Raw genomic sequence first — 22,388 nt, 5'->3', positions numbered from 1 at the left:
ACTGTCACCTCACATAGTCTTTCTGGGTGCAAGGTTGGGCATGTCGGCGTGACACAGCTGTGATTATGGCGTTGTGCTAGTGCACGACTATGAGCACCTCTCTTTTGTTTCAGTCAAAGGGATATTTTCAGGTGGCAAGGTTTTAAAATGGAATTTTCATTTTCATATTTAAAAAGTACCAAAGACTACACTTAAAGCAAGCTTTATGAGCAGTAGATTTTGTGCAATTAAAAAAGTCAGTTTCTCATCTTTTCCTTTCATGTTTCTGACTCTGAAGAATCTTCTGTGCTCCAGTCCTGCCATAGAATTAATAATTTCTCTAATAATATCTCACCAATGGAAGAACAACTCCAAGAATATATTGTAGATTAAGGACTTTTTCATTAATTTTAAGTAATATCTAGTAATTGAAATTGATTTATCAAGTTATGTTTTATTCCTCTCAAGAATATTTTTGTTCTTTTTAAGCCCAGATCTTTACTTATTGACAGAGTCCACTATCAACTAAATATTTTATTTATTTATTTTTATTTTATTTCAAAAAATTTTTAATTAAAATTTAGCTAACATACAATATTGTATTAGTCTCAGGTATATACCATAGTTATTCAACTTTTATATACTTAAAGAAGTGATCACTGTAATATGTCCAGCAACCATCTGATGCCATACAGTGCTATTACAATATTATTGAATATATTCTCTATGCTGGACACCACATCCTCAAGATTTATTTATTTTATACCTGGAAATTTGAACCTCTTATTCCCCTTTACCTCAATCCCCACTTTTTTTATTTTCAATTGCAGTTGACATTCAATATTATTTTAATTTAGTTTCAGGTGTACAGCATCGAGGCCAGACATATATATAATTTACGAAGTGATCCTACCCTGACTAGTCCAGTCTTAAACTTTCACATTTGTCAGCAAACACCATCAATTTTGAGAGCATTTAAAAAAATATGTGTTTTGGGAAATCTGAATGAATTATGCTATATTATTTTCAAATCAAATAATGCTATTAATTAATAAATGCAGAATAATTCCTCATTGATGTGTAACTTGGTCTCTGGAATTTTTGACACATAGAGTTAGCAAGTAATATGCCACTTGTGTGAAGAAGGAATGTTGATTTCTTTCACAGGGAATAACGAGGTGTAAAAGGAAAATAAACACTCACAAAATCAATTAGTTAACTGGGCACCGATTTAATGTTTTGCTACTGCATGATATGTTTTCACGTGGTTAGGTTGCTCATAATGACCACTTCCTGCCTGTCCAAATATGTGATATATTTAGATCTAAGAATCATAATGGACTTAGAATATATACTTTTATCTCTATCTTCTTTGTCTGTTGGTGGTTTCAGGCATAAAACAGATTTCATTTCCAACCATCTGCTCTCTATTTAAAATTGACATCAAGTTCAGTTCCTCTCTGATGCCTACTTGTTTCCCACTTCTATCCTGCAGTTCAGCCATTACCCTATTATGCCTAGCCATTGAGCCAACATATAAGAAATGGGACATCTAGGAGTGCTTGAATATTCATACCACAAAATAAACCAGGAAGACTTTTGCCCATGGAGTGATTGCCACTATTGCTTAATTACAAGTCAGTAAAAACTGAAGTATAGTTTTATAGTTTTCTGTTTGTATTTTATTTTGTAGCTTGCTAATCATTGTGTTGTTAGATTGAAATATCTCAATATTTATACAAATATTGATGTCAATATCAGTTATATGTTCAGAGAGATATTAGCTGCATAGATCAAATTGAATATTTTGAACCTAATAGTTATCATTAATTTGGCAAATATTTTTAAGCTCTTAAACTGTAGAGTGAATTTGCAAAATGGTGGTTAAAAAAAACGATTATGCAGATTACAATCTAGGACAGAAGTTAGAGTTTAAATAAATACTTAGATTTGTTTGTTTAAAACAATTAAAAGATTTGTTATAATGCTGAATAAACTTTGCTATTAACTAGAGTCTAATTATATTTTTAAAGTAGGATATTAGGCTAATTATATTACTTTCGGTTTAGAAAATAATTTTGTTTTAGAATATCAGAATTTGTTTTCCTAAGCTAACTGAAAATGGACTCTTTATATCCATATCTGTCTGCCTGCCTGTCTGTCTGTCTATCTATCTAGCATCTGTCTGTCTGCCTGCCTATCTATCATCTATCTATCAATTTTCCACCTATTTATCAATCATCTATCTATCTATCATCTATCTATTTTGCACTAACACTATACTCAATGCTTGTAGATAGATCTAAATGACAGTATCTGGTTCTGGGATATTGAATAATTATATATGGACAGTCAAATGAAGATTTAATAATCAAAGACAATCACTTTTTGTTATTTGACTCTTAAATGTAAAGACCTTTAGTATTTTTGAGTTCTGTGGACCAAAAAGCAAACTATCCTTTGTGCATAGATGTAACTTATTATACATGAGTAAGTAATTAGTACTTTGAAACACTATCACAATCATGTTTGTTTACTTATTTGAATGTGTACACATGTATGTGTATAAATGTTTAAACTTTGAAAGTTGATTCTTTCTATTGAGGGGATTAATTATCTCTCTAGAGATGGTTTAATATTTTCCCAGTTTGAAGAGTCTTTTTAGTTGATATGTTATTTAGTCTAGGAATGCCTGTATTGATTAAAGCACAAAAGTAATAAATGTTTATTTTTTTTCAAGCTGTGAGCAAGGGATTCCCATTAAATGCTATTGTATACTCACTGATCAATGAAGTGACATCTGTGTCACAGCGGCATCTATCTTTGCAATATAAATCTCTGTGGCTGTGTATGAAAAGCGTGTCCAGACCTGCACCTGCATATAAAGTGGGGATGGCTGGGAATTTAGCCATCTGACAAATCACCCAAAGAGCTTTGGATACTTTTAAGTAGAGACAGCTAATGGAAATATGTCTGAATCAAGTGTAGGCTGAATCCATCAACATATTTTTAGTTATTAATTTCTTGACTGGAAAAACGTATACTATTTTAATGTCCCAGAAGTAAAGGTTTAATTCTTAGAAATTTAGCTGTGGATCAATCATTGCATCCCTAGGATTATATCCATTAGGAAAATCTCTTAATAAATATTTTCATTTCATTTCATAATGATATGTAAACTTTCAGAATTTCTTTTTAAATGTGATGTGCCAAAAGCAGTTTGTTACAACAAATTATATGAGTGCTTAAATTTCTAGAGGGAAAAAAATGAATTGCCTGTAAAATTTTTGCTCTGTGGTGTTAACAACTGAGGTTAAAATTTCAAGCCCAGAAGTACTCTAATAAAAATTAGTATTTTTATGTAGCATTCTTTCACACTGAGTAAATTAATTTATTCTATTTTCCACCTGATAAAACAGAAGTGATATAATATGCTTTTCATTTGGATTTTTCTAACATCTTTTTAAATGCATAATTTAAATATGGATTGTGTTTTCGATTAGTCATTATTTGACATGTTTTTTGGAGTTTGGGGTCTTTATTCTGGTATTGTCTACTGTGTGTGTGTTTGGGGGGAGTTTGGGTACATGTGAATTTAAAAAATTTTAAAAAGTAAATGACTTAACATTTTAGCTCAATCTTCTATAAAGGAGAAGAGAATGGATTCAGATATTAACTTTGTATAATTAATAACTTTGATTTTGGAAAAGAGGATTTATAACAGTTAGTGCTTCAAGGCTTTTTATGATAGGGTCTCTCCTCTCACCTCCTCTTGCTCAGTCTGCTCCTGCCACGCTATCTGTTACTTTTCTGCAGACATACCAAAGACACTTTCAACCCCTGGGACTTTGCACTTATTGGTTTCTTCTACAGAATTATTCTTCCCCAGATAGTCACAGTTTCATTGACTTCCTTTGAATCTCTTCTCAACTGCTACATGAACACTTTTTGTAAAATACAACTCTTTTAGCACTGGTCTTCAACATACACTCATATATATTGATACTCTGTAATGCTTTACTCTGATTCAGATATACTTTTTTCTTTTGCCTTAGATTGTTCATAAGTGGTGCTGTGCATTTTATAATGCATCACATGAATTGTCTTACTATCAGTGATGCCAAGATACATCAGAGAAAGCAGGTGGTAAAAGCCTGATCCATTATATCAATTATTATATATTTTTGACATGGCCTATATTAGTCTTTGATAATTTTTTTTTGTTTTGGTATAATATATCCCATGCTTATCTACCAATTTTTCATTTCAAAACTGGAATAAAACATTAAACTCCAAAGAGCCCTAGATGTTTTTAGTAGATAATGGTATTTAGAAAACACATTTTGGATTACAAGGGTGCTGATTGTTATTGGGTTGTAATTATTTTCTAAGCATTTTTAGCTGGTAGAGGTAGGAAATTCAGGACTTTGAAAAAATCATGAGTTTACAGTATATTTTAAATTCTAGTTTAGCATTAAGGTATCTTACTGAGTATTTCTAAATTTATACTTGTATCTCTTTTCTCTTGAATGAGAAATCTTGGCCTTAACAATATTGAAGTACTTACTTATTTTCTCTGTCCTAAAATATATATAGATACCAATTAATAATGAAATAGTATTAGTAAAATTAAGATTAATGAGTAAAATAAAACATTTCTTAGCTGATCTATTTATCCTTAGAGATAATAATGTTTCTTTAATGTTTCACAATCTGCCATCAAATAATATTATACTAATTTAAGAACAATATATAAACATTACCATGGCCTAATTTTCATTTCTCCCTCCAATTCTGTGCATTCTTACTGTCATGTATTTTACTTCTACATATGCTATGAATTCAGTAACATATTATTATTTTTTTCTTTAACTAATCAATGATGTCACAAAGAAATATGAGTTCTTTTATATACTTATATTTCTTATTTAGCCACTTATTTACTGTTTTGTTTTTCTTTATTTCTTCCTGCAGATCTAGGGTTCCATCTAGTTTATTTTTCTTCAATTTTAAGAACTTCTTTTAGCAGTTATTATTGTTGAAGTTTATCACAAATAAATTATGTCAGGTTCTGCTTGTCTAAAAATTTCTTTATTTTGCCTACATTTTTGAACAGTATTTTCTCTGGATATGAAAATTTAGGTTGACTTCTGCCCATTCAGCATTTAAATTGTTCCATTGTCTTACATCTTCCATTGTTTCTGATAAAAAGTTGACTGTTATACTTATGGATATTTTTTTCCCTGTATACAAAAAGTACCCAATTTACGATGGCTCGGCTAACAATTTTTGACTTTATGATGGTGTAGAAGCAATATGATTCAGTAGAAACCACACTTTGAATTCTGAATTGTGATTTTTTGCCAGGCTAACGATAAACAATATGGTACTCTTTTATGATGCTGAGCAATGGCAGCAAGCTGCACCTTCCAACCAGCCACAAGATCTCAAGGGTAAACAACTGAGAGTCTAAAGTGTATTTATTGTGTTAGATGATTTTACTCAACTGTAGGCTAATGTGAGTATTTAAGGCTAATGTGAGCATGTTTAAGGTAGTCTAATCTAACCTATGATATTCAGTGGTTAGGTGTATTAAGCACATTTCTGATTTATGATATTTTCAACTTACAATGGGTTTGTTGAAGAGCTCCACTCTAAATTGAGAAGCGTCTGCATAATGTCTTAGGATATCGTGATGAAGGACAGAGAGGTATGCTTTTATGATATTCTTTGGTTTACGTAGGTTACTATATATTCTCTGATATGATTTTCTGTGTAATTTATCCTGTTTAAGGGTCACTGAGTTTCCTTGATCTGTAGATTTATGCCTTTCTTCAAATCGAGGACATTCTCAGTCATTATTAAAAAGAATTTTTTTTTTGTTCCATTCTGTCTCTTCTTCTGGACATCAATTACTCATATGATAGACCATTAGATAATGTCTCACAAGTCTCAGGTTCTATTTAGTTATTTTTTCTCTTTGTGTTTTTTATTTGCACAGCTTCTATTCTCCTTCAAATTCAATGAGTTTTTCTTCTGCTATGTCCAGTCTAATTTATATGAATCAAAAACATTATTTCAGATACTGCATTTTTCCTCTCTAATTTTTCCATTTGGTTCTTATTTATAATTTTTACATTTCTGCTGAAATTCATGTTATACACTCTTTTCTCTAAGACTTTAAATATTTCTATTATAATTATTTTAAAGTCCTTTTCCATTAACTATAGGTTTGCCTAATTGTATTTTCCATCAATTATGGGTCATATTTTCTTGCTTCTTTGTATATACCATAATTTGTGATTTTTATGCTAGACATTGTACATAAAATATTGGGACTAACCTAGATAATATTTACCTCTAGAATTGTATATACCACTTTCTCTGTCATGTTACTCATCTGTAGTTGGGCTGGGTCTCAGTATCTTGCCATCTTAGTTATTTTTAGTTTACTACTGGCTTCAGAAATTTTGAGAGCAGGACCATGGATTTTCTTTCAGCAGAGCCCCTCCCTTGCCCTGTTTTACAGCATACCTATGAGCTTGGGTTGCACTGGAGTTCTCTTTACTCTCAGGATCATGTTCCCATGCCCTCCCAACTCACTCCCCACCACTTTCTGTACCTTGAGAGACCTGTTTTCACATTGATTCTCTGCCTATAGCCTTTGACTGGCCAATTCCTTGTATTGTCAGAGGCCTCATGAGTCTTGGAAGGATTTTTCTCAGTTTTCCTACTCCCAGGTTTCAGGCTTCTGCCTTATGGTTAATGAAGGCCCTGGGTCTCTCAGAGTTGTGTTTTTCCATTCCTCTTGCCATGCCTCAAACCTTCAGCTGGCTGTTTCCTTTTCCCCTGGAGAAGGCCCCATGTGTCTTTGAAGAAGGAAATATTTCTCTACCTTCCTACCTTTCTCCCAGACTTTAGTTGACTACTTCCTTGCTCTCAAGGAAAACCTCATGTGCTATAGAACGATCTCTCTCAGTTTTCCTGCCATGGCTTCATCTTTTGGCAGGGTTCTGCCTTGCATTTAGTAAAGACTATTTTAGTTTGTAGGGATTTCTTTTTATTGCATAACTTTTTGTTTGCAAATGTAAACTATTTACATGGTTTCATTTAATAGCATATAACTAAAGCTATTCAAAGATATCTTATTTATATCCTCATCCACTCCACTGTGTGCCCTTTTTCCACCTATTGGTAACTAATTTTGTTTTCAAAACAACTTTTGTTTTTTTATTTCTCTTTGAAAATATAAGGATATATTCATTCTAGTGTATTTTCTTTTTTTTAAATGTAAAATACAGCATCATGTGTACACTAGAGTGACCTTGATTTTTTTCTTAATCCTGGCCAGTACTTCACAATAGTATGTACAGATTTTCCTTATTCTTTTTAACAGCTGTATATTATTTATAATATTTGATTGTCTCTGTGTATCTTATAGATTTTTCATCTTGCCCCTATAATGGATATCTGAGTTGTTTTCAGTCATTTACTAATATTGATAATGCTACAACATGGATGTACAAAACTTATTTTCTGTTTTTCTATAGCTTGAAGCTGTATTTTTAGTGGTTATTTTTTTTTTATATATTGGTACTCTACCTGAGATTAGAAAGAGGAAAATTATACCTATACTGCCTGCGATGGGTCCAAGAACAACAAAAAAGTTAACCAACTGAAAAGATATATGGAATTCTTTTCTGATTTTATATATATATATATACATATACATATATATATGTATATGTATATATATATATATGTATATGTATGTATGTACGTATAATAGTGTACACACTATTGTGAAGTACTGGCCAGGATTAAGAAAAAAAAACTATATATATATCTTGGGTGTTTACTTCCCATTATAACCTATTATGAGGCTCCATGAGAAGGTATGGCCAACAATGATTTCTGGAGAACTGTCTTAGAGGAGTCAATATCATATTATAAATTATGAGGCATGGGTTAGTTGTTGCATTAACTTCCAACTATATGCCTGAATCTCAAGGAAAAATTAAGAAACTTGCATATGTGCAAAATAAATGTTAACAGTATGTGTAGTGTCACTAAAATTTTTCAGGTGCCATAACAGAAAAAAGAAGAAAAACATATGGAGGTTAATTTGTCAGGCATCTATTTAATATCCATATGCTATATGTTCACCTCTGTAAAGTGGGACATTTATATGTTGGGCTTCCATTAGAAAAGAGTATGTAGAATATATACTTTAGCTCAAAATCTTGCCATTTTTTTTATAGCAGAGGATAGCACATATTTTCTCATATTATATATAATTTATACTTATATACAAATCTATGTGTATCATATATATTGATATATCTCTCATATATATATGAAAAAGATGATAGTATGAGCCCTCTCTTCAGTCTTGTCCCTCTAGTTGCTATAGAATATCTCCACTCAAAGAGCCTATTGTTGGAGGCTGGCAGTCAAGATAACATAGAGGGTGAAGGCTTTGTAAATCTTCTTTTGTGACCACACCAAAATTGTGACAAATCCACAGAGCAAAAAGCAAGCAGAGTTGCTTGGGGTCTAGATGAACAGAAGCCCTACAACTAGAGAGAGAATTAAGAAATCACCTTGGAATGGTAGAAAGGACAGAAGACGGGAGGCTGCCCAGTCCCATGTGGGCTGAGCAAGACAGAGGCTATAGCAGCTGCAGCTGGCAGGTACAGATGTTCCTTTTAAAGAGGCTGCGGCTCTGTCGGACTTTGGTGGTGACAGACTCACTCGCCCTGAGCTCTAGTGCTGAGATGGCTAGTGGGTGGGGTGCTAGGGACATACGGGGGGGACACTGAGTTGTAGAGCTTCGAGGCAAGGGCTAGAGGGGCTTTTTCTCCCAGGCAGAAGTGCTGGTGGCTGTGGACGCAGGTACCGCCACAGCCAAGACATCATCAAACTGGATAACAGAGGTCACTCTGCCCAGAGGATTCCCTGAGACTCTGCCCCTCTCAACTTGCAGCCTTACACAAGCCACGGCCAGTGGTGTCCTCAGCGTGCCCTGTGACCCTTGCTGAGCAGCTCTAAGCCCCACACTGGTGGCAGCTGGCCTCATTTTCTGGTTTGGCCTCTTGAAGCAGCTATAAACACAGCACGAGTGGCATCCATCTATGGATTGCTTGCTGACACTTACCAGGTGGCCTTGAATGGGCATAGGCTAGGCCTGCAGTTGGACCCCTCTCAAGACTATGCCACTGGACCCCTCAAAACCACACTACTAAGACTAGGAAATTTATATAGTACATAGAAACAGACACATAAAGGCAGTCAAAATAGAGAGACAGAAAAGCATGTCCTACATGAAAAACAGAACAGAGCTCCAGAAAAATATCTAAATAAAGTACAGTCAAGTAATCTAACAGATGCAGAGTTCAAATGGTGGTTATAAGGATGGATGTTCAATGAACTTAAAGGAAGAGTAGGTGAACTCCGTGAGAACTTTAACAAAGAGATAAAAAACATAAAAAGGGATATGGAAATTATAACAGAGAACTAGTCAGAAGAATAAAATACTGAGATGAAAAGCACATTTATCTGTTGAGAGTGGATGAAGAGGAGGATCCAATTACTGATATAGAGGATGAGATCATGGAGGACACCCAATCAGAGTAGCAACGAGAAAACATTTTTGAACAACGAAGATGACTTAAGGAGACTATGGGACAACATTAAGCGTAACAGCATTCACATCATATAAGTACCAGAAGCAGAAGAGAGAAAGCAAGAAGTAGAAAACCTCTTTGAAGAAATGATGGGAACGTTCCTAACCTAAGAGAGAAATAGACATACAACCCTACGAAGTTCAGAGATTCCCTCCAAAAAGAACCCAAAGAGGCCCATACCAAGACACATCATAATTAAAATGCCAAAGGTTAAATACAAAGAGAGAATCTTAAAAGCAGCAAGAGAATAACAATTAGTTACCTACAAGGGAGCTCCCATAAGGCTGGCAGCTGATTTCTCAGAAGAAACTTTGCAGGATAAAGGGCTTAACATAAAATATTCAAAGTGATGAAAACTCAGGATCTATAACCAAGATTACTTTGTCCAGCAAAGCTATCATTCAGAGTCAAAGGACAGATAAAGAGCTTCCCAGACAAGAAAAAGCTAAAGAAGTTCATCACCACCAAGCCAGCATTACAGGAAATGTAGGAGGGACTTCTTTAAGAAGAAGGAAAATATGTATCAGAAATATGAATAAAGGATGGCAATAACTACATATCTATCAACCATTTCTTCAAATGAAAAAGAATTAAGTGTCCCAATCAAAATATAGGGTGACCAAATGGATAAGAAAACGAGACCTTTACATAGGCTGTCTGCAAGAGACTCACTTCAGATTAATAGACACACAGATTAAAAGTTAAGAGATGGAAAAAGATATTGCATTATGGACCTAAAGGGTATTGTGCCGAATGAAGTCAGATAGAGAACAACAACTGCTGTATGATTGCATGTACTTGCAGAATCTAAAAAAACAAAACAATGAAAAACAGAAACTCACAGACACAGAGAACATTTTGAGAGTCACCAGATGAGAGGGGGGTTGGAGGGTTACTGAAAAATGGGAAAGGGATTAAAAATTATAAATGAGTAGTTACAAAATAGTCATAGAGATACAAAATATAGCATAAGGAATATAGTCAGTAATGTAATAATTATGTATGGGGGCAGAGGAGTACTAGATTTAGTGGAGTGATCACTTTGTGGGTTATATAGACCTCTAATCACTATGCTGTACACCTGAAACTAATATAATATTGTATCCCAACTATAATTGAAAAATAATTTTATTTAAAAAGAGCCTATTGTTTCCTCAAGTCAACATTTGTTCCTAATATTTGTGATTTCCTGGACCTCTTCAAATTGTCTTGTGTCTGTTTCTATGTGTACTTGTGCTTGGTATACAGTTTTACATTTGAATCACTGTTTACTGTTTTACAAAGCATGAAGGTTTAGTAAACTCTTTTTAGAAGTGAGGATATAAATAAATCATCTGTATTTGAAAAGTCTGAAGTGCAGTTGTATGCTTCAGCTTGTCAATGGATATTTATGAGGTGAGTATAATACTATAACAGTTCTAGCGGTGAAATATATCCTGCGCAGATAGCTAGTAAAGGAGTTTGCAAGCATTAATGCCAGCAGAATTTTAATGTTCAAGAGATGGGAAATGTGACACTTGCTCCGGTTAATGCTACTCTTACTGGCTACAGTGAAAAAGAATGGGTGAAATCAGTTTTCAAATATTGCAACAGAGTTGGGGTCTATACACTTAACCAAGAGCAAATATGTCAGTTCCTACTATTGTCTTGTTTCCATCTTTTGGTTTAGCTAACTGGAGAGCAGTGACATAATTCACGAAAGTTTCATTTTGGCTGTCTACTTCTAATTCCTACTCATTATGAGACCCAAGAGAAGGCAGTGGCTAACGATTTCCGGAGAATTGTCAATGACATTCTTATTTTAATAGATACCTGTTACTGCCTGAAAAATCACCTAAGTAAAGTTAAAGCTGACATTTGAATTGTGAATTGAGCCTTTGTTATGACCAAGTTGTATTTGTTGTTTATACTTAGTACATTCTGTTCCTTCTTATACTGAGGGAGAGCAGGTAATGGAGTAAAGTACAGAGCTTCAGTACAGAGCTCTGTTTTAAGAGATCAATCAGGACGTTAATAAATTTCTAGTTTATAAAGAATCATATTGTGCTCATCTTTTATAGCAGTCAAAGAAAATGAAATTAAGTGTTCAGTCTTTAGACCTGGGCGATTAGTTCTTGTAAAAGAACTTTTGGGATTTTAGGAAGAATAGTGTAGTTTCAACATGCTTGCATGTATAAACCTCAAGTTTGTATTTATTATCTATGTTAATTTAGTTCAGGTTAAGTTCAATTTAATCATCATTTGAAATCAGATGTCTGCAAAGTGCTTCATTAGCTCCACCAGAATAGGAAAAGGCAAGAGAGAAGGGAAATAGACATGATACAATCTTTTTGTATAAAATAGAGGTTGAGGTAATAAATTTGTTAGAGGGTTTTAGAGGTTTAGATGAATTTGGAGTCTTTATGACTAGAAAAGTTGAAAATTAAGAAATATATATTAGTTTACATGTACTTATACCTAGATTATTTCTATAGAATTATTGAGAAAAATACACAATAAAACTTCAGAATGAAAATAGAGAAATAAATGTGGGCCAAAGTCAATACATAGCAACACAAGAAAATGTCTACTAAGTGTGGCAGTTCTTTTTAAAACATCATGTAAATCTGAGCTTTCTGAAAGCAAAGGCGCAAAGAGAAAGACTGAGTTATGCAGTTGTTTTATATAATAAAAGGGACGCACATGAGCTTATCAGAAGGGACAAGATTTTTTTCTAGTTCTGAACTCCAAGAATTGATCCCTTAATACCAGCAATTGTCAAAAATGCAAAATTCTCTTCATGTGACCAAATGTGAAAGGGATACTACTATAACGTTGTCATAAACCTAGGAAGGTATTTCTGAAGAGAAGAAACAAAGTCCAAAAAGTAAATAGTATACTTTTGATCTGACTTAACATAGGCATGCATATCCTGAATAATAGTTATCAAACTACATTTTTAGCGCAAAAATCTTAAGCCGAATTACAGCTTTAGAGGTAGATGAGAGTGGATCTCCTTGGGTCGAATTAGCATGGAGAGGCTTGTAGTGTGGCTACTGGCTCCCTTCTTGTGCACCACTCCAGCTGGAGTGGCCACAGAGGCACCTTGTAGAGCCCACAGGACTTTGTGGAATACAGTATGAAAAAAACACTGAAGTACAGAAATAAATAGCTAGTATAGTCCTGTTACCTAATACTAGTATTAATCTTTATACAGAGAATAAAGTATTAACATAAAATATGTCTCTATGTATATTTCTGTGTAATTAGAGGACATTGAATTGTTTTTTTATTAAGCCATTTAATTCTAAAAAAATTTCAGCACTTTTATTATTCATCAGCAAAATGAAATATTCTCAGAAAATGAACAGTAGTAATCAATACTATTTTCCATTCTGTGCTCTTTGATGAGTCGTATGTTCCAGCAATTTTATAGTTCTTTGCTTGTTACGTTGATAACATACCTTTATTATGTAGGCACTGTAAACATGAAAATATGAAGTCTTGTAAATCTTGTCATATCCCGTTTCTTGCAAATAAAAATTGCTCTGCAATGTTCTGGCATATATTGCTTGCCATGATATCAGTGATAGCCAAAACATTCATGACCTTGAACATAATTAGCATTATCACGATGGGTTTTATAAGATAGTATTGAGTAGTATTTGAAGGGCCAGAGAAACCTAATCACAGTTACTTACAACCAAGGTATGTTGCCTTGATTTTAGAACATTCTGTAAGTGGATGGTAGCAGCTAGCATAAAATAATCCCCTGAGAGTAAGACGCCTGATGGAATACTGAATAAAAATTTCCTTCTGTCCAATAATTTTTTTTTTCATTGGTCATACCTTTTCTATCTTTTCTTACAGCTACTCTCTTCTGTTTCGCCATATTTTCTTCTCTCTTTTTCCACCATTGTATTTTTCTCATTTGGAATCCTCTTTTTCTCTCTCAAATCCACACTTATTTTATATTCCCATTTTTTGACATCTGGCTCCTCCTGCAGTGGAGGTGTGGTCATTTTGTATTCATTTATTTGTTTCTAAGTGGTTATATCGGCTCCATTTTAGACTGTGCAGTGACATTTTAGAGGGAAGATGGATAACAAGTACCTATATTTTACTGAATTTACTATATGCTAGGCACTGTTCTAAGTGCTTTATATATATTAACAGATTTTTAATCATCATTTAACTGATGAAGAAACAGAAATACTCAGTAGTTAAATGTTGCCCATTGTCACACAGTTAAAAAGTGGCAAAGTGGTATAATGTGGTTTGGCTGTAGTAGAGATGCAGTGGGATCTTTGGGAGAAGGAGCCTCATAACTGGGAGTACCAGGCAACACTATACATCACTTAAACAGCACTCTTCCATGTTGCTGACTTTTTAATTTCTGTAAAATAAAAGTATACCTAGACATTATCAGCTCTTGATAAAAGTGCAAACACTAAGTCCATGATTAGGAGGGGAGAAGACATTTGGTTGTTTTTGTTAATAGGTGTGTACTAAAACACTGCATTTAGCAGTGGGTTGTTTGTTTGTTTGTTTGTTTTTTGGCATACTTGAATCAATAGATATTTGACAGCTAATGATCAATATTTATCTCAAGCTTTAGAAGAATTGAAATAAGGACCTCAGGATCAAAATCAATAAGGTTTTCTTCATTTGAATTTCTATGTCTTTAATGAAACCATATCAAACGAGATAGAAAATAATTAGATTTGAAATAATTTAGGTGTTGAAGTGATTTTGAGAATTCAGGTGAACTGTGAATCTCACTTTTTAAACAATCCAAGTGCTTAAAGTGAATGAATCAGAGTCACCGAGATTAATCTGGTGTGTAGAGCAGAAATGGTCAGAGAAGGATCCTTATATCTAAATCTAGTTAATTAATGATGAAACTCAAGTAAAAGTAGGAATTCGTTATAAGTTCATTTCAAAATTATGCAGAAGAGTGAAACTTACTGTTTTGGTACATAAAAGCAGAAGAAAAAGATGTCACCGATTCATATCTTTGCTGTCATAATATCACTCCTCATATATTTGTTTGATTCTAGAAAATTGCCAGAAGGTAACATTTGTAATGTTCATCACTGTTTTAATTGCATAGTTTATATATATCATTGCATATTTAGTTACACTGTCATGGCTTAGAAGCACTGCTTTATTGCTTTGATCAAATATTTATTAATTATGTCATTTTCCTACCTTCCACCTCCCAAAAGAAAGTTTGGAAAAGAGATATGTCATGAAAATAACATCTTTAACATTTTCTTGGCATATGGTGTCATATTTAGTTAATCTGTAGAAGAGCATATTTTCACTTAATATTCATTCTAAAGACCTTGTTTGAAAGTATCACTGCATTTACCAAAGAATTTTGACCTCATTCTATGCTCATCTTTCTGCTTTTCTCTTACTTCCTTTTGCACAAATATTATTCGTAGTCATTAGGCATAAAATAAGTAACAAAATACCAATTTTAGTAATATCGTTGCTTCCACAATTATTTAGAACACAGATAATTCGATTAATATTTGTCTTTTAGTCAAAAGCTAGTGGAAACTAGTTTCCTTCTATGTTTTTATTTCTTCATTAATTTATGAAATTTCCAAACTTATTGAGTAGTAATTTTTGAAAGGAAAATGGACTAAAGTCCTATTTTACATTCCAAATTTTCTTCTCCAACAATATTTGTTGTTCCTTTTGAACATTATCATGTATTGTAAACGAATATATTGTTCGCTTTTAGAGGGAAATAAATAGAAGTTCTAATTAGAGAAATTAGAGAATAGGCATTATGAGGAATAGAAAAAGTCTCAATAGGGTGATCATATTCCTTAACTAGAAAGCAGTAGCTTTTGGCCTGTTGAGGAATCTGGACAATATTTATGTAGTACAGTATACCAATAGTGCCGTATCAATCGCAAACTTGGTTTTCAAATGAATCTTAGGTTATTTACAATTACATATGAAACAATGTGGCTCCACAACCTTCATTGAATTGCTAAGGAGTTGAAATGGCAAAGTTTCTTTGGAAATGTGCAATGTAAATCAATAATCGCCATTTGTACAGAGCAAATAATTATGATGTGCAGTTGTGATAAATGATCAACAACAATGGACAAGATCACAAATAAGTCTCTTGCAAAAGTGTGTAATAAAGTAGATGACATCTCTCTTTCTCCCTGACTCCTTATCTTCAGTCTCTTACTACTTTTAATAGTGCTCCTCATGTACTTTAGAAACCCCAGTTTTATATCAGTTTTAGAAGCACTGGATTACATAAAGGAATATTTTCATTTTAATTTATTATAAAAAGAAACATATAAGGTTGTGGCTTTGATATTTTATTGCTAGGATAGTAACACCATACTTTGAGTAGCAGTAACATATTCCTCTTCATAGAATTTTCTTGTGCCCAAATTTACCATATCATTGTGTAGGTGAACTTGCTGTGGAAAAGATCTGAATAAACTATGTGCTTTGACTCAAGGAAAAAAAAAAAAAACTTACGACTTGATATCTCATCTTAACATTCACCTTAGCTTGGGTAATCATTTATTATGGCAGGAAAACTAGGTATGTTATGCTTTTTTATAATTGCTTTAATATTTCAATAAGGATTTGTTTCTTTCCTAGGGCCGTTGCATAAACTTCTCCCGAGTTTCGTCTCAGTAAAAGGAAAGCAGGAAGACCAAGAAGGTATGAAGATGGGACATCTTCACACTGCTGAATTCCAACCAAATGAGAAACTAATAAGTGCATTTTAGAAGTTTTTGGAAGAGCAGCTTTATTCCTTTCAGTCAGGAAATGTTTTCTCTGCCTTCTGCTTTGCTTGCACCAGACATTTCCAAACATTTGTTCTGCCATCTACACGGCAGTTGATGAAACCCAGTGGCAACTCATGATTCATCACACTGAAAATAAGGAAGAACTTTAATGTACATGCTCTGGTTTGCACAAGAAAGTTTGAATGTGTGGAAGAGGAACAAAGCAAAAACGACAGCAAGAAGATGATATCAAAACAGGGACCACAAAACAACTGGCCGTGATGGATCTTTAATGGAGAAAGGAGTGTTTAACATGGAAACATGGCACTTGTGTTTTTACATGGCAAGATTGTTTAGCCACGGGCAGAGTATAAAATTTCCCACCAGGCTAAGCAAATAAAGGGGTCTATTGCCTTATAGCTCTGTCAGATCACAAAATCTTTCCAAGTCCCCCACCACAACGTGCCTTATGGGAAGCTTCTGACTGGACTTCTTGTCATTCTAACACTGAAAAGTGCACACGCATGACAAAATGTAGACAGGATGCCTCAAGGTATTGGTAGCAAGCAAGATTGTGCCCTTTAGTTCTTGAAGACACCTTTCTTTCATTATGCACTCGGGAAAAGGAGAAATTAATAGAGCGTTATTCCACAGGAAGACAGCCACTAGGCAGAGATCTTGAGTGGAGTATAAGGGACTCATAATTAAGAACTTGTCCCTGTGATTGGTAGATTTACCCCTCTTTTAATGTGTAGGGTTTAGTAGTGCATAAAGCATTAATATCTGTAAACATACCTAGGAGTTTTGTTTGCTTTTAATTTAAAGGAAGCAGTAACATCGAAGCTTCCGCTCAGGGTTTTTTCTTTCTCCAAGTCTCTGAGGGCTCTTCAGCGTCACAAGCCAGCAACTCTCTTTGCATGAAAATTTCAAAGTTTAATTAATATAATTAAAGGCAACAGCAAGCAGCAGCCTGTGAAGATTTTGCTCATCTTTTTTATGCCTTTTGACATTGAATGACCTATTACTGTATGCACATTACTTGGATTTTGAGGAGCACTTCACCTTGGTTATGATTCAGTAGAGAAAAAAAAGATCTCCACTCATCAATTTATAAATTAAATTTTCAGGAAGATCGGCCACCACAAAACATCGAAAATGTATGTATTATAATTTTTTAGAAAAACCACCATCGTGTCATGTCGACAATGCCAAATTATGTTAGCGTGAGCAGAAACACTGTGGGGGAGGAAGAAGGCAGCAGCTGAAGAAAAAAGCTCAAATGATCTAGTCACTTTCGATACTGTACTTCAGATGCGAAATGGATATTCGACTCGAAACCTGACAAAGCGCGCCTGCTTTGATGTGAACTGGTATAGACAATGACCAGTGGCTGGGTCAGTGGGATGTCTCTCTGCGAGCACAGAGGCTTATCAAATGACACTAAAAATAAGTTCAACAACCATCACATTGGAGGGGAGAAGGCGAACATTTCATGTTTGGCGGGCATGTGAGTGCACGAGATGGAAAGAGCGATTTGGAGCAACCCAGTATAATTACCCCCGTTGTGCTCTTAATGGATATTTCAAAGGACGGCAGTGATTTTGTTGGTTGGTGTCCAGAGTTGTGGCACTGTTCCAAGAAGCCTTACAAACACAAATATACGTATATAGACACACACACACACTCACACACACATATATATATACTCTAGTTTGAATCTTTTGCTCAAGTTTATTTATGTCACTGGCTGGCTGGATCCAAAGTCATGTGTCTACATATTCATAAATAAAAATTTACTTGTGCCTCTGCTACCATTTTCTTTAAGCCTACGTAAACTCAAGCCTCGTTTGGTTGAATATATAATTGTCTTGGTTAGTTTCAGGGACAGAATTATATTGAGTTCCAACATGTCTTTTATGTTCACAAATGATACTATTAGCAGTAACTATTCATGTGTGCAAGTGTGACTTGGAAGCCAGATACATACGCAGTTAATTAGTTCTTGTAGACCTTCGTTCTACATTTGCATCTGGGACAGCGCCTATTGCTATTTTCTTAAATTGGCACTTCGTTTCTGACAAGTGCACACTCCTAAATGGCATTTAAGAATATTAAGGATGCTTAGAGGCTGAGGCTGTTTCTTTGATAGTTACTTTGAATTTGTCTAGTATCATACGGCATTTGTATGACACTTGTATTTTGCTACATGAGCAATGTAAGTAGATAACGGCTCCTAAATGGTAAAATAGCTTTCTGTAGATTGTCATGCAAATGAATTTTCAGTTCTAACATAACTATGAAGAGCTCTCAATGAGGGAGAGGCAATGGTCTATTGTAGTCTAATAAAAAACCCTCATAAAGTTCAAAGACAGATGGAATTTTATTGCACTTAAAGATGTGAATCAGACCTTTGTTATCATTTTCTCTGATTAACTAACAAATGAGAAGAATTTGCTTTAAAGAGTACTGTTTTCTTACTAAAGGACTAAATTGAAAAATTCTACATCTTTTAACCAGGAAAATAAAAGCTTAGAATAAAGCCATTTCTGTAAGTTTAATAACATTTTATATTTAATGTAAAAAACTAACTCCTGTTTAATATTTTGGACATAATGTCCTTGAAGATCTACTTTCTGTGAATAAACGAGTAAGTCTTTATCCATAATCCGTTTGTGCTGCATAAGGTTGCAAAAACAATTAAGTGGGAAATGACTCCTAACTTATGTGTCTACTCTGCCTGGAAAGAAAGTTTTGAAGACATCTATATATATTTCATAACAATGTCTGTTCTTTATGGATTTGATCCATAAATATTTATCTATCTGAAAACTTTGATACTTGGAATGTTTTCCTTAAAGCATTTGGTGCTCCCAGAAAAAACATTTGGTGCTGAGAGTTACAGCACTGATGCCTTTCCCCAAGTTAATTCTATTTTAAAATTTTATATTTCCTTGTCAATGAAATGTAGAGTAACATTTGAGACCCTCCATTAAGTAGGGAGCAGCATCTGTCACTATGGATAATTACTATTTTGACAAAAATATGTAAGGTTTAAACCTTCTATATTTCAAATCGTTAGAGAAAAAGCAATTTGCTTATATTTCCTTTAAACTTTATTCTAACCATTTTAAATCATAAATTATTCAATATTTGTTTTTTAAATAAATTTTTACTGGATAAAAGATCTAGTGTCTCTGTGAACTTAATAACTTTAAATAGCCATGACCATTGTTTACTAATTAGAGGCAATTTATTAGTTTTTTTAAATTAAAACTATATTATGGACAACAAAATATCTAAAATATTTTTGCTTCATGAATTACACATATTCTTTAATTTTAAGAGGGCAAAACACAATAAGGTCACATTTACAAATATTGTAAAGCATTGTAACTTCCTCCACCGCAAAGCCTCGTGGTTCACTTTTACAAGGTTTTGTACAGCATCACATTACTTTAGGAAATTTATTAGTGTTATTGCTACTGGAAAATTTTGGTGGTTGTATGTGCACAGTAGAAATACATCCATTAGTTTCATACGAAAGAAAATCTAGAATCTAGAATCATGATCATCTCTGGTGCATCTATTGTATGTTTAAGGCAAGAAACAAGAAGGTGAGGCTAGAAAATGTCTATTTGCAGATAATAAAGTGAGTGCAACCATATAGTCTAGTCTTGGAGTTAGATTAATATTTTATTTAGTAAATGTCTATAGCATATTTCTGAGAACACTTCAGTTTTGGTATAGCTATACATTTAATAGATTCTAATTCAGTCAACTTGATAAAAGAAAGAAAAATTCTTTTCTTTCTCATATTGTAGCAAGCCCCGTGCTTGTTTTTTAGGTACTTTATTTTTATGCTTTTCTGCCAAAAGAAAATGCTGATAAGCGCACAACATAACATGCAAATTTATATTAAAATGTGCTTGTTCAGATTGCTTTTCAAGATCTATATGAAGGTAAGGTGTGTGTGTGTGTGTGTGTGAGTGTGTGTATCTGTGTGTGTGTGTGAGATAGAGTGACTGAGTGTGATACATGCTACAAATCGTCTTGGCTTAGGAATCTGGTGATGGAGGGCCTAGACCATAGACCTAGCCACAACTAGCTTGCTGAAATTGAATGTATCAGCTTCTCAACCATGGGCCGGAGATGAACTGAAGATAACTAAAGTTTCTTCCACTCTGATAGCATTTCTCTGAATATTGTCATATTGGAGGTTTTTGTATTTATATATCATGTTTTTAATAACTTGCTTTATTTGTAAGCATGGTAATATTAGCTCTGTAAACTGCTATTTAGTTACAAAAAAGACATTGAAGCGTAGTACAAAATTTGATAATTAGCCATAAGAGAGTAAGTTCTCAATTAATTTCTTATAACTACAATTTGTCAAAGAAGAAACTAATAATAAAGTTTACATCTGATGAAATCCCTCGAGATGAATAAAATATTGACAAATATATTCACATATTTCGTCTGACTTTACAATCTTAGCAAGAATCTTAAAGGTGTGTATAAAAATGTACAGAAGTTGTTATGAGATATATATGCCACTGGTTTTAATGATTGAGGTACTTTGTACCTTGCAAAAAATGTATTGAATTTTTCTTTCCTTAGTCAAAATTGGGGGGAAAAGATCTCAGTTGAAAATAACTATGCCTGCGTTTCCCATAACAAGTATTCAATGGAGAACATTTTATTGTGTAATTTGAACACAGCTTAGGTCACGTAGTACGTTAGAGTTGCTAACCTAACTACAAAGTTACATTATAAAAGGAAACTGAAAGTAAGAATTAAAAAAATAAGTCTCTTAACATCGTCTTTGAATTACTGTAAAGTTATTTGTATCTTAGACGAATTATGTTTACAAGATTGTAAATATCAATGGATAATCCAAAGTGCATTGCAAAAGTTAGTAAAATGTACGTTTAAGATTTCAATATGATAGAAACATCAAGAGTTAATTTAGAATGTAGACTATCAAAAAGATATGTGTTGCCTAAAAGGCAAGATGATTTTAAATAATTTTGATGCGGAACAAAGAAATTGAGAGCTTCCAAAGTCATAGATGATAGAAAAAGGAAAGATCATGTACTAACTTCGAAATAAATCTGAACCTCTCTGCATGCTTTTGTACTCCACCATCTGATTTGTATAAGTAATTGGAGAAAGAAACACTGACAATATAAAATAAGATTGACTAGTTCGAGCAGATGACACCTGTAAATAGAATTTTTACTAGTTGAAATTCTGATGTGAAATGAGATGATTATCATTATCACACTAAAGTGTTCTTTCTGAGTTCTTTATTTTTTTTTAAAAAAATCCTCTAATTCTAAAAGTCTCTGTTAATTAAACAGAGCAATGACAGACCATCTTCTTTAAATACTTTGTTTGTGTGAGGCTGTCACATGGGAAGAAAGATTAAATTTTAAACAATATGTTCAAGTGTAAAAAATCTTCAACAAATTCTTAATGTTTAAAAAAATGGGAGAAGGTTCCAGGACTTTTATAATTAACATCCTGGGATTCTTCATAGGGAGCTGAATATTCCAGAAAGTTTGAAAGGATTTTACATAATTTTAAAAAGGATATCAAAGACTAAATTATGCCTTGGAATATTCAGTGTACTTTTTCTCATTTTAAGGGATGTTGATTGGTATGATCACAATAATATGGCACAACACTAAAAACGAAAGAAAATTACCACGGCATTAATGATTGTTTATCATCTCTGAAATGAGGTATTTATATCAATGATTAAAATTTTTTTATTCAAAATGACAAAGACCAATTCACAAGTGATTTCAGACTTATTAAATCTATTGAGTAGAGTAAATCTATTGAGTAGAGTAAAAATAGTATATTTCTCAAATTATTTCTTTAAAATTACAAATAACGTGGAAGGCATCCCTTTACTTTAAAAAATATTTCCCTTGACTCTTCAAATATCAATCCAATAAACTTC

General features: G+C 33.4%; 1 protein-coding gene across 1 annotated transcript in view; it reads left to right on the top strand.

Moving 5' to 3' along the window:
- The window catches only part of ANTXR2 (ANTXR cell adhesion molecule 2), a 137,735-nt gene extending 118,022 nt beyond the window's left edge, over positions 1–19,713 (top strand). Inside the window, exon 17 of the mRNA XM_039845547.1 lies at positions 16,290–19,713. Coding sequence (XP_039701481.1) covers positions 16,290–16,328 — 39 coding nt within the window. The 3' untranslated portion in view covers positions 16,329–19,713. The remainder of the gene's footprint in view (positions 1–16,289) is intronic.
- Positions 19,714–22,388: the final 2,675 nt, after the last annotated feature.

The sequence above is a fragment of the Pteropus medius genome, unplaced genomic scaffold (assembly GCF_902729225.1).
Source record: "Pteropus medius unplaced genomic scaffold, Ma_sr-lr_union100, whole genome shotgun sequence".
NCBI classification, from domain to species: domain Eukaryota; kingdom Metazoa; phylum Chordata; class Mammalia; order Chiroptera; family Pteropodidae; genus Pteropus; species Pteropus medius.
This window is presented reverse-complemented; position numbering and strand designations above follow the sequence as displayed.